Source organism: Lolium perenne, chromosome 6, assembly GCF_019359855.2.
Source record: "Lolium perenne isolate Kyuss_39 chromosome 6, Kyuss_2.0, whole genome shotgun sequence".
NCBI classification, from domain to species: domain Eukaryota; kingdom Viridiplantae; phylum Streptophyta; class Magnoliopsida; order Poales; family Poaceae; genus Lolium; species Lolium perenne.
This window is the reverse complement of record NC_067249.2, coordinates 176,008,567-176,020,729: the sequence shown is the minus strand read 5'-3', so window position 1 is coordinate 176,020,729 and position 12,163 is coordinate 176,008,567. Positions and strand designations below refer to the sequence as shown.

The window sequence follows — 12,163 nt, the reverse complement described above, 5'->3', positions numbered from 1 at the left end:
CCCAACTTGTCGGCGACAATGGCCTGGGTTTGTACGGCAATACCCTCGTCTTCCCGATCTACGTCTTCCCGATCTACGGCAATACCCTCGTCGAACGAAAGCTTTGAACTCTCAAGTGGTGCAACATAGATAGATTATATATATTTCGAATATAATTCGAATGAACATAAAAATTACATATAAAAACTTGAAAACAAATTTAAACTACTTCTTCTTCCTAGATGGCCCCGCCTCATCGTTGGGGCGGCGACGCTTCCGGCTCGTCACCTCCTCGTCGGAGGAACTTGGGTCCTCCTCCTCGTCAGTGTCCTCAGCCTCTTCGTCGTCCTCCTCGTCCTCCTCCTCCTCCTTTTCCTCGGCCTCTTCCTCGGCCTGCTCCTTGGCCCCTTCGTCCTCCTCCTCGTCGTCCTCGCTGGCCGGCGGGGGGGAATCGTCGCTGCTGGACGATGCAGCTTTATCCCACCAATGGCGCCATCCAGGCGGCTTCCCCTCGCTGTCGGTGTCCGATGGCCAAGAGAGATCGCTCATGGTTGACGGAGGATGGTGAGGAGAGAACAGATGAATGGCGTCGGCCGTCGTAAACCGTATATATAGGTCTCTCGACGAAGAGAGCGGCGGTTGCTCTTCCGCGGAGTTCGTGCTCCATTACGGCGGTTCTCGCATCGAGGCCACTTCGGCCGTTCCCGACGAGTCGTTTGGGCTCTCCAGACCACTTTGCGACGGTTCAATGCGTCGAGGGCACTCCGACGATTGCCCTTCCCGGACTGCGCCGTCGCTATGCACGCGGTGGGTGCGCGACCATGGGCTCGCGGCTGGGAAAATGGGCCTCCCCAGGCCACAAAATACATCCATCTGGCGATAACTAACGCCGGATTTCGGCTGGGAGCCCCAACGGCTGGGATGCTCTTATCTTCCCCGTTCTGTATCCATCCCCTGTGAAGTGAGCTCGAGCAAGAACTCAAGCGGCGGAAGCTGGGCGGAGACCTCTGACCGTGTGCCGCCGTGCTCCTGACCCCCGACTTCCGGTCTCCAGCCGCAACCCCTCGATGGATCTCGGCCGCTTCGCCGCCCCAGTCTCAGGGATGTGCTGCTGCTGCCTCGACCTTGATGAGCGCGACGGCGCCTCTGCTCCTCACACGCCGGCCTGTTGCTCCCTTGCGAATTAGGCTGGCGGTAGGCCGGATGTTCTCGGCGGAAGGCATCCCGTGAAGCTAGAGCAGGCGCCTAGCGGGGTAACCGCTGGTCTCACTCCCCGCGGCGCCGGCGAGGTGGAGGAGATGCCGCGGCGGCTAGGCGCAGCGTCGGGAGGCGGCCAGGCACGCCGCAGCGAGGCGGCCAGCCCCCTGACTAAGGAGGACCTCGTCGCTGACAGAGGTAAACAGCTTTGCAATCTATGAATTGCTTCAGTTCGGTTGTAATGTACACGAAATTTTTAGTTGAGCTGGTTTACGGAAACGTTGATTCTTATTTCCCAGTTAGAATTCACAAATGCATAGTTGTTTTGATCACAACACACCCAGGATTTAATCGATGGAAAGAAGATGCAGTGGGCTGCCACGGGCAATCTAGTGAGCGCCAGACTGCAATCGTTGGTGCCGTCGGGAAGAAAGCTGCCAGGCAACATCTCGGGGACTTAGCACGCCCGGACACAGGTAAAATTCTATTTCTTCGTTTGTTGATCTTGGGGACAAACAGTCCGGATAGTTGGTGAACGCATGTCATTATCCACTTCTGCAAAAATTTCTATGTTTAAGGAGTAGAAAAAGTATGATGAATAAAAATGTTCTGTGAGGATGAGATGTGGTCGTGGGCATATATACACACTGAACTTCTTACGAACATAAACTGGATTGAGGTAGCACGTGTGGTTTTACCTATTCTTGACATGCAAAACACTATTCTCTCACTGAAGCAAGTTCTAGTAGTGCTCAGCAGGTTCTAATAAAATTCACTTCAGCTTGGAAGTTACATCAGATAAAACTGTGAAAACAAATTATGTTGGCTTTGGTTGATCGAAGAATGCTTGATTTTGTTTTGTCATCAAACTAGAGGCAGAAGTCCCAATTGTCCCTTGCAGCAAGGGATCCAGAGCATAGTTCTGCGGTTGCGAATAGCTGTACTTATAAATTCATCTTCCTCCTCTATATCATAGATACAATGCTGAAAATCAACATTGAACTTCTTATAATCTTTGACGACTCCACCAAGGTGCTTGCAAGCATTTTGATTCATATGCCACACACACAATCTATGTATAGTATAAATTAGGACTTCACTAATCGCCTTTCCCATTGCTGCATCTTCATCGGTCAGAATTGTCCGTGGATGTTTTCCTGACATAACTTTCAAAAAAGTTCTAAAAAGCCAAGCAAAACTTTCAGCGGTTTCATCATATAGAAGTGCAGCACCCAAGACAACAGTTTTCTTGTGATTATTTACACCAACTATCAAACCAAACGGACGTCCATCATCTAGTTTCCTGTATGTGGTGTCAAAGCATATAACATCACCAAACATTGCATAGTCAGAGACCATTTTGGAGTCAGCCCAAAAAATGTTGGTTATCAAATCATCCTCATCCACCTGAATTGAATAGAAGAAATTGACATCTTCCGATACCTTCTTCTCCATGTATTCTAACACTCCCCCGGTGTCACCTTCCTTTGCTTGTATCGTTCTCATTGAATACAACCGATTTTTTATATCTTCACGTGTACAACCAAGGTTTTCAATTCCACCTGCTTGTTTAGCCATCAGATCGATTGTTGCTTTAGTTGAAATACCTACAGACTTTGCAACCTCTGCATTTGCTATTTGCGCTTCTGTTACTTTTCTCTGGGATCTCAAAAAGTGGGTCATGGTTCCAGGAGCAAGAATGTGGTTATGTGAAGCCTCAAATTCATACACATAATAAAATCCACTTCTAAAGCTTATCTTCATACGGGCGGTACATCCACATCGTGTTTCAGACCTGCTATAACTGAATGTATCCTCTCTTTTATCATCCCCACGATAGCCTATAAGTTGAAGTAATTTTATTATTGCATCAAAATATGATCGCAATCATAAAAATGCATATAGCACATACCTTGGCGAGAGCATGTAAATGTCCGTTGTTGCATTGTACAGGAGTTCTTCATTTTATGGCCACTACTTCTTCTAATGCTAAAACCTATAGTTTCAGCATACTTGTTATAGAAGGAATAAGCTTCATCTTCTGATAAAAATTGCATGCCTACTTTTGGTACCCTGCCATCAGTGGGATCTGCTGCATTTTCCTCCACATCCTATATCAATTAATATTCAGTTTAGTTCAGTTTGAAAAAAATCAGTTTAGTTCATACAAATATGTGGCTATCCCAAGGATCCAGTTCCTACTTATTCCCTCTTACATGGTTTGTCTGTAAAGTCTATACAACATGACATGGACCTCTATATTTGATTAGATGATCAGCATATCTAAACTGAGTTTTTTCATTTCAGGATGGGAAGCACTTGCACAATCCGTTAAAAACGGATTTGGAGAATTTGCGTGTGATTCATCAAGAAGAATGGAGTGAGATTACTTACTATTGGTGAGACAGCAGAATTTACATTTGATTCACCCTGGTTAGTCCTTGAAGAAGCCATCAGGGATGGGAGGCACTATTCAATTGGAGAGGAGAGATTGGATGTACTTTGGCGTGGTTGACCCGTCCTGGTTGTTATGTTTCAGCTCTGTAGATTGCTTCATCCAGATTGTCCTTCTCTAATTTCACTAGCGGCAGATTAGTTTTGGCGCGTAGCTGCCTATTTTGTAGATTCTTCCCGCGCGAGTATTAATTATAAGCGAGTATTACGGAGGGAATCAGTACAGAGGAGGAGAAAGATACGGACTGAGCTGCATCGTTCTGTTTTTTTTTTCAAAAAATATACGGAGCTGGGGCCGCAAGACGCACAGCCGCGCGATGCCGTCCACGCGCGCCGTCGCACGGATGGTCGCACGCTCGGGGCACAGGGAAGCCCCGTCCGGGAAAGTGAAGCCGCAGCACAGGGTGACAGGGAAGTCAAGGCTTAGCACGGTTCAGAAAGCCCACCATCCCCGCCTCTTTTACCTATTCGCTTGGTATACGATGAAAAAATACTGAGCATATATGGTAGTCCGTAGCTCGTCCGAATTTCACTCCAATTCATAAGCATATATATATCCATCACGATCTCCGGGAGCTGATCTCCCCCGTAAGTTTAGGGGCCACATCGGGCAATTCCGATCCACAGCCGCACTCAAAACCTCGATCCAGGTCACGCCACCATGCCGGCAACCAGACACGCAGATCTCCCATCCTCCTCCGTTTCCTTCAGGTATGTATGTATCTACAGCACGGCCGCCGACGCTCGGCTCTCCTGCTCCGCGGTCCTTTCCACGCAATTTTCTGTGACACCTCAATGCAATGCCGATGCGTGTAGGTCTCTGGCGATGCTGGTTTGATCTCATCTGACCGTGCAAGACGATGGAAGGTGGGAGCGTGCCTGGTGCGGAGACTATGACGTGCGGCCGTTCTGATGGTAAGCACGCTTCCGAGAGAGGTGCCAATCCGCAGGTTTTTCAGCTCAATCCCGCTATGGGGAAGGAAAATTCACCACCGAGAGATAGCAAATCAATAGGTTTCGGTACATGTGGTGGCGGCGCAGCAACAGGCTGCCGCAAGGGGCGTAAAGCCTTGGTGCCATGGAGATTCCAGATTGGGTACAAGCGGACGTGGTCATCGTCACAGGGTTTAAGCCCCATTATTAATAATGGATCTGATGGACCACCTGGAACAAGAGGATCATCCAAGTTCGAAGATGGTTCCATGCAGTGCGCTCCGGCAACTGCACGTAAACGATCTCGTGTCCAATTTTCTGCTGCCGCGCAAGTTCAGACGGGATCTGCTTCTTCTTCTGTACCCAAAGAGAAGAAGATTACTCCAAAGAACAGAGTTTCCATCACTAGAGAAAGTGTCATGGCTTCTCTGCACGAGTTCAGGGTGATTTACAAAACTCTCCTGGAGGAAGAAAAGAACAAGCGCAGAGAGCAAGAAGATGGCACTACACATGACGATCTTGGGGCTTTCCAAGTCTTCAGGGAGAGGTTCTGTGTTGAACACGGTGACAAGAGGTACGAGGGTAGCCTGCCTGGAGTTCAGGTTGGCGATGTGTTTGATTCTAACAAGGAGTTGTTCCTAGTTGGTCTCCACCGTTCGCAAGAGTCGTGTGTTGATTACATCAAAAAGGGCAGGGCATGTCTGGCCGTTAGCATTGTGTCGTACGTGCAGCATTCTGCCCTAAATCACAATCTGGATTTCTTGTTGCATGTTGGATCAACGGCTGCCACCGCCGACCAGAAGATGGAAGGCACAGACATGGCACTGAAGCGGAGTATGGATAATAAAACACAAGTTCGTGTTATTTACAGGTCTATGGCTCATCTGGGTGAACATTCTCGGTTTGAAGGGGATACGTATTATGTTTATGGTGGTTTGTATTTAGTCGAGAAATTCTGCCGAGAGAAGATTACCGAAGACCAATTTGTTAATACTTTTCATCTTAGAAGAATGCCAGGGCAACCACATATCGACATTCAAGAGCTTGTGAAAAAACGAATGGCAGAACCACCATCCAATGGCACTTTTGTCGTAGATATATCGGCAGGTCTCGAGAATATCCCTATATCCGCCATCAACTCCGTATCGAATGAGTACCCGATGCCATTTTCCTACATTTCACACATGCAATATCCCATAAACTATCAGCTAGAGCCTCCATCAGGCTGTGATTGCGTTGGTGGATGTTTGAACTCTCCAAAGTGTGCATGTGCCGTGAAAAATGGAGGGAAGATCCCCTTCAGCAAAAATGGTAGAACCTTTGGGGAAAAACCTCTTGTTTATGAGTGTGGGCCTTCATGCAAGTGCCCTCCAACCTGTCACAACAGAGTCAGCCAACGTGGAATCAAGTTTCGCCTTCAAGTCTTCAAGACGAAATCAATGGGATGGGGAGTGCGAACCCTTGATTTTATACCCAACGGAAGTTTTGTGTGTGAATACACAGGAGAGTTAGTGAAGGATGAAGATGCTGAGAAGACGGAAAATGACGAGTACTTGTTCAATATTGGTCACAACTATTATAATGTATCTCGTTGGGACAACTTATTAAAGACTATTCCCTCGCTTCGAAGTGGTCCTCAAGAAGGTGAAGTAAATGACATTGCTGTGGATGCTCTAAAATCCGGCAACTTTGCGAGGTTCATCAACCATAGCTGCAGCGGCAACCTTTTTTCACAAAATGTGCTCTATGACCACGACAATAAGAGTATGCCTCACATCGCGCTCTTTGCTGATGTGGATATTCCTCCGCTCCAACCGCTATCATATGACTATAATTATACCATAGATGGTGTCCGTGACCCCCAAGGTAACATCAAGAAGAAAAAATGTTTATGTGGGTCATCCGAGTGCAACGGATGGCTGTACTAAACTTAGTTGCACTACAATGATAACACTTCCTAGTGCTGGTGACACTTTTCTCTCTTAAGCTCTAGTTGGCTTTTTGATATTTAGATATGAGATAGTCCATTTTCTTCATTTAATATCCTAAACCTCTTTATGAATGGATTTGTAACTTTTTTTAATGAGTGAGTCAAATTTGGATTGGAAATTTGGTTGTACTATATTTGGATTTGAAAAATACGCTAGTGTCAAGTCATGCCAATGCTTTCAATATTTTTAGACTTGATTATGACCTTGTATGCTACTACACCATTTGTCGACCATCTACAATCCTAACTTCTGTAAGCGAGCATGAGTGTGTCTAATCTTGAGGTTCGCTAACTATTTTTAATAATTCAATTTCACAAAAAGATGGCATATTGCTCGAAAACCAACTGAAATCATCATATGTGAACGTCCATGTTTTTGTATTACAATGGTTCTTGTTACGGGAACCCATGGTTCATCCACCAATTGGGTGTTTACGCTTGTTGGTTATCTTAATTTCGGGTGTTCACTACTACCTCAGTTTCATGAAGGCCTATAAATTTTAGCACGTCAACTTGGCTAAACTTTTAGAAACAAAGTATCAATTTGTACAATTTCAAATCAATTGTATTAGATACATTTTAAAATATGTTTTCATATTATATCTATATAGTATCACAATTGTTGATAGTTCTTTCAAAATTCTTGGTCAAACTTTGCATCGTTTGACCTCAGAAAAAAAATTATACTTTTTTTTTTATGAAACAGAGATAGCCTGTTACATGGATCTAAAGAACGGGTCTGACTAACAGATGCTATGCTTCCTTTATTGAGGAAATCCTAAAACTTGGTGCTCAAGCTCTAAATGACTGACCCATCTATTAACATCTCAAGATAATTAGTTTGGATTAAGTTGATCGGCTCTTTCTTTGAAAAACTGGACAAAAGTTCACGAGCAAGAAGTACAAATTAACGTCTGTACAATAAATTTGGCATAGAGCTATTGGCGGTTCCATAACTACCCATATACTTACAGAGTACACAGTAAAGAAATTAAAGCTTCCAGATTGGCTCTAGTGATCATCTGGCATGCAAGTATGAAAGTAAAAAAGAAGACTTGGTTATTGCGAGGGAGACCAAACCTAAGGTCTATTCGGTGAGCTCAGATAGAACGTGGGCTGCTAGAAATACTCAATGTGATGTATATGTGCAAAATCGTTTTAGATGCTAAAACATTCATGCCTGTATGTCATGGTTCTCACCCACATGCATTCGTACTTGTATTTCAATACAAACAGTTGATTTCATTAGTTTTTTTACCTGAGTTGATTTCATTAGTTTGCACCAAGGGCATTGTATTGTTTTAGTTCTTTCCTCATGCGAATTTTTTTCTTTTGATAGATATAGAAATAATTTCAGCAATGATCTACAAAATGTCACTATCTTCATTAGCTTAGGTATTATCATACTCTTTGTTCTCTCTCAGATTAATGCGTACATGGAGTTAGTGTGATTGTCGTGATTTATTCAGGCTTGCATTAGGTCTTGATACAACACGTAAACATTGTCATCATTTATGCCTTCAGAAAATGAATTTTGAAATGCATTAAGTTCCAGACACAAGTATAGTATTACTTACATAATAATATTAAATTATCTATGAGCTAAATATAGGAGGTGCCATTTATAGGTAGTTTCGAGTTACAAGAAAATGTAGGGTGCGAATCTTGATGGAACATGCGGTTTGAATCTTGATGGCACATGTCGCTTAAATCCTGGCGGCTCTACTAGTTTGTCGTGTGTCCCTGTTTGGATGATTCATTCATCCAGACATATTTGTCAGTGTAATGTGTACATTAGATGAGAACAAATACTTGTGCTTGATTGTGTAGCTTGGCCAATGATGTCGCCTTCTATAAACTGCGGACATCGGGAGTTTACATTCATTTTTAGGTTCGGCTAGAGGGCACTGGGCGAAGCACACAGGATCAAGCACAACACAGAGAAACAAGTATTTACCCAGGTTTAGGGCGCACGAATGCAAAACCCCTACGTCATGCTTGTCTTATTTTCCTTGATGATGATGATGAACATATTACACAAGGAGTTGAGACTCCCACTTCCAACGCCTCCGTTCTAGCTCTTTTCTTCTCCTTCCCCCGAGCCTAAAAAATGCTACTATCTCACTGCCCTCCTTTTATAGGCCAAGGGGACAGCATAGAGGGCAACTGCATACGTTACATGTGTCCTTCTCCCGCTGTGGGGGCGGGGCGGTGTCGCGGGCCTGCGGTTGCTTGCTTGCGCTTCCATCCTCCAGAGCTTCGATGGGATGGGACGGAGGCCTGCTGACCATCATGGCGCCGACAAGTGATCGTCGTCAGATGTCCAACATACATCCCTGGGAAGGGGCATCACGCGGGCGAGATGATCGCCCGGCAAGGTTATCCGGGAAGGGGCATCCTCCCGGAGCGAAGTGTGGGCCCACGTCCCTGTAGAAATCCATCTTCTTGTCTTGAGGCTGGTCGGGGGCGCGCAAGGCGCCTCCGGAGGTCCCTTGAGCGTGGCCAGTGTGGCAGGCGTAGTGGGGACCCTAGTTCCGACTACACGGACAAATGATGCAATTGGCTCAGGCAAAAATTAATATGAAGAATAGATACTACTGTGTAGCTTTCCTAATCTCTGTGATGAGTTAGAATAGCACCACTATGCATATCTGAGAGGAATAGTTCCTTCTAATCCTCCTAGACTAGTTCCAGTTGCAGAGTGGTTGGATTTAAGTGTTGCGTATTATTCCCCTTATTTTCTGGTGTAGCTATGCAAAAGCTAAGAACATATTTTGCATGATCTATTGATTTAAATGTTGGTTTCTACCTGCTGAACTCTATAGCTTGGCCTTGTTGATGCTTGGTCCTCTGGTTTTTGGTATACCATGCATCTTGTCGTAGACTACTCCTAAACTTAAGGATATGTTTCCCATTGATCTAGTGGTTGATCTTGCGCTTGTACAAATGATGTACAACAGAATTGCTATTGTGTTTGTGGGCTCAGATAGTTATTGATCTTTCTTTGGATGGTTTGAGAAATTTGTGGTGCTATTAATTGGTGTGGTGCGCAAGAATCTTTGCTAGTACTACCGTTGTCCTATTTATATACTGATGAACTGTTGGTGTATAGCTGACAGCACATCTTGTGCATGCAGTGGTAGTGTTGTTTGTGTATGTATGTGTGTTTCCCTATCTAGTGCATGAGAACAGCATTCCTTTCTCTTCCTCCTTGAGCAAGCAATGTCAGGTTGCTCTGATCCTATACTTGTCCTTTATTTTACTGTTAACGAGTGGATAATTTACATTGGATGTTAGTATGTGGGAATTGCACTATAACTACCGGCTTAACTTGTATCGCTAATGATTCATATTGACTATCTAATGTCAATGGTGAATCACTGATTTAAAAATATGTGGACTTGTAAATATGGAGCTAGTGCTATTTGGTTTTGGACTTTTGATAAAATTGTTGCATGCGTTTACTTGGTTGCCCCTTGAATACATTATTGCCGTTGAATAAAGATAAGATCCGTGGTTGCCTAAGATGATGCCTCCTTGGTGCCTCCCTTTTCTCCAGTTGTCATTTGTTACCTTTCTGATGCTTAACTATCTGCTAAACTTGATCAACTCGTACACTAATTTTCAACTTCCCCGGAGATACATACATTTTAATCCTAACAAACATTTTCTTTAGTCTTTGTTATCTATTTTTTAGGGAATCAAGAATTAGAAGATTTCAGATGATCTAGTTTAGATTTAGAAATTCTTTTATTTCCTTTTTGTAACATGTCTATATTTCTTTTACAGCTTGTAAGATTTCAATATGTGGTAAAAATTCTTATGTGAGTAAAGATTTACTTGTAATATTTGATTCTTCTCTTCACTTCTATTTATGTGACTTGTAAGTAACAAGACGATGGTATGTAATAAGTATTCAATTCTTTATATATTGTAATTTCCTTTCATCTAACATATTGTATTTTATATTATAGTTTTGAATTCAAATTTCATTTGTAATTCTTATTTGAACTCCTTGTTCACATTTGAATTGAATTCAAATTGCTTCACCCAAAGTATCTGAAATCAACAAAGGTCATGTCGAAGTTTATCGTACTCATGTAAATGTTCTAAGTGAATTCCCATCAAGATAAGGCCAATATCGATCAGTTTGACAGATTTAAAGAACTCGGGTTTTTGATGCATGAATGCAATGCATACACTTGTGTTCTCTTGATTTCGGGTCTCTATTTTCAGGGGATAATACCATGCAAAGGGCGCAAATAAATATTTTGATCTTGCTTGGAAATTTAAGCTTTCAAATTTCCTTCCAAACGGGGTTTCTTGCTGACATCTACGGAGTGAAAGATGTGCCACCCTCGCTCAGAATTTGTGCTTCCATTTTAGGTGGTAGCCTCATTTAACTGTGTATCGTCCACCTCAACTAACCCGTAACCTTAACATTCAACCTTAGATTCCTCCATTTAGCGGTGTTACCGTTTCCGGCTAGGTCTAGACTCACCTATGTCGTGGTTGTGGCCAATGCATCCCCGCCTCCTACTCACCTCCATCGTTGCTACCATGTCATATCGACTCGGTGTTATTGTCCCCTCTGGCTTGGTCTAAACTCGACAATGCCGCCTCACTACCGCTCTGTGTTTGGTGTGCACGTTCGCAAAGAAATCGTATGGTCAAGAAATCGATTATGCTGTCACGAATTGCAGTCACCCAACGCAAGCTTTAAAAAGCCTGTTGTTATATTGTGCTATTGGCATCGGTCACGTAAAATGCATAAGTGATCGAAGTCAAAAACATCATACGAACATATAGAGCAATGCCAAAATATTGATCGAGATTTTGAGAACCTTCAACACCAATATGTATATCGACATATACACACAATATAAGTTACTGGTAGGAGTACATCTTTTATTTCATAGACTGCTTTACCCATATTAGCACTATTATGTATGCCATGACAGTCAATAACCGCGTCTGCATGGCAAGAGGCAACAACGACGGGCAGTTTCAGTTTTTGCCGCCATCGTCCTGCTTCTTATGTGCCCTTCCGCCGCGGAATCGGCCACGCTTGTTCCAGCCAGCGGCACCATCTCCGTCGCCGAACGCTCCTTCTCCACCGGCTTGGCCATTATAGCCCCCAGCATCATTGCCACCATAGTTACCTGGACGGCCACCATATCCGTGATTACGTAGACCTGACGCTCTTCCACGTCCTCCGCCGCCTCCACTGCCACTGCCACCACGTGATCCGCCACCATCACCTCCTCCGCCGCCGCTACCTGCATCACCACTGCCGCCGTAACCGTACCCGAAACCGGAGCCCTTTCCACCAGGCCCAGAAGCCCAGCCCCACTCGTACTTCCAGGACCCGTCAGGGCTGGACCCCTGGCCCGATCCCGAATCGCCTGTCCATCCAGGGAGCACCGTCTTCCCCGGCGACGCCAACCCGTCCTTCTCGCCGTCGGCCTCGGCGGCCGCGCACTGCACCAACGCAGGCGCAAGGAGGAGGAACGTGAGCACAAGCGCCGCTAGCTGTTGCTGCCATTGCTTACAGCTTCCCTCCATGATATATCTTCCTTAATTAAGCTTGTCTTGTGCTTCCTTGCAGCG

General features: G+C 44.7%; 3 protein-coding genes across 4 annotated transcripts; 2 read left to right on the top strand and 1 right to left on the bottom strand.

Annotated features, from left to right (window-relative positions):
• Positions 1–909: 909 nt before the first annotated feature.
• Positions 910–3,871, top strand: LOC127306882 (uncharacterized). Of its 2 annotated transcripts, none has more exons than XM_051337583.2 (3): positions 910–1,374; positions 1,521–1,652; positions 3,484–3,871. In XM_051337583.2, exons 1-3 carry the CDS (start codon positions 1,278–1,280, stop codon positions 3,558–3,560), a joined length of 306 nt encoding a protein of 101 aa, XP_051193543.1. In that variant the 5' UTR covers positions 910–1,277; the 3' UTR covers positions 3,561–3,871. The 2 variants fall into 2 exon arrangements, with proteins under 2 accessions (XP_051193543.1, XP_051193542.1); XM_051337582.2 differs by having other exon boundaries at positions 1,497–1,652.
• Positions 3,872–4,469: 598 nt separating this feature from the next.
• Positions 4,470–6,501, top strand: LOC127309450 (histone-lysine N-methyltransferase, H3 lysine-9 specific SUVH5-like). The gene has a single exon (XM_051340309.2). It carries the CDS (start codon positions 4,491–4,493, stop codon positions 6,489–6,491), a length of 2,001 nt encoding a protein of 666 aa, XP_051196269.1. The 5' UTR covers positions 4,470–4,490; the 3' UTR covers positions 6,492–6,501.
• A 4,886-nt stretch (positions 6,502–11,387) lies between these two features.
• LOC127306883 (uncharacterized) lies at positions 11,388–12,163 on the bottom strand. Its single transcript, XM_051337584.2, has one exon. The coding sequence runs from the start codon at positions 12,116–12,118 to the stop codon at positions 11,561–11,563; it is 558 nt and encodes a 185-aa protein (XP_051193544.1). The 5' UTR covers positions 12,119–12,163; the 3' UTR covers positions 11,388–11,560.

What these genes read in the sequence shown, in the direction of transcription:
- LOC127306882 (XM_051337582.2), top strand. Translation starts at nt 1,278, where the DNA reads ATGCCGCGGCGGCTAGGCGCAGCGTCGGGAGGCGGCCAGGCACGCCGC. An exon ending in GGACCTCGTCGCTGACAGAG is followed by an intron (nt 1,375 to 1,496) that starts GTAAACAGCTTT and finishes ACAAATGCATAG; the next exon opens with TTGTTTTGATCACAACACAC. An exon ending in CTTAGCACGCCCGGACACAG is followed by an intron (nt 1,653 to 3,483) that starts GTAAAATTCTAT and finishes TTTTCATTTCAG; the next exon opens with GATGGGAAGCACTTGCACAA.
- LOC127309450 (XM_051340309.2), top strand. Translation starts at nt 4,491, where the DNA reads ATGGAAGGTGGGAGCGTGCCTGGTGCGGAGACTATGACGTGCGGCCGT.
- LOC127306883 (XM_051337584.2), bottom strand. Translation starts at nt 12,118, where the DNA reads ATGGAGGGAAGCTGTAAGCAATGGCAGCAACAGCTAGCGGCGCTTGTG.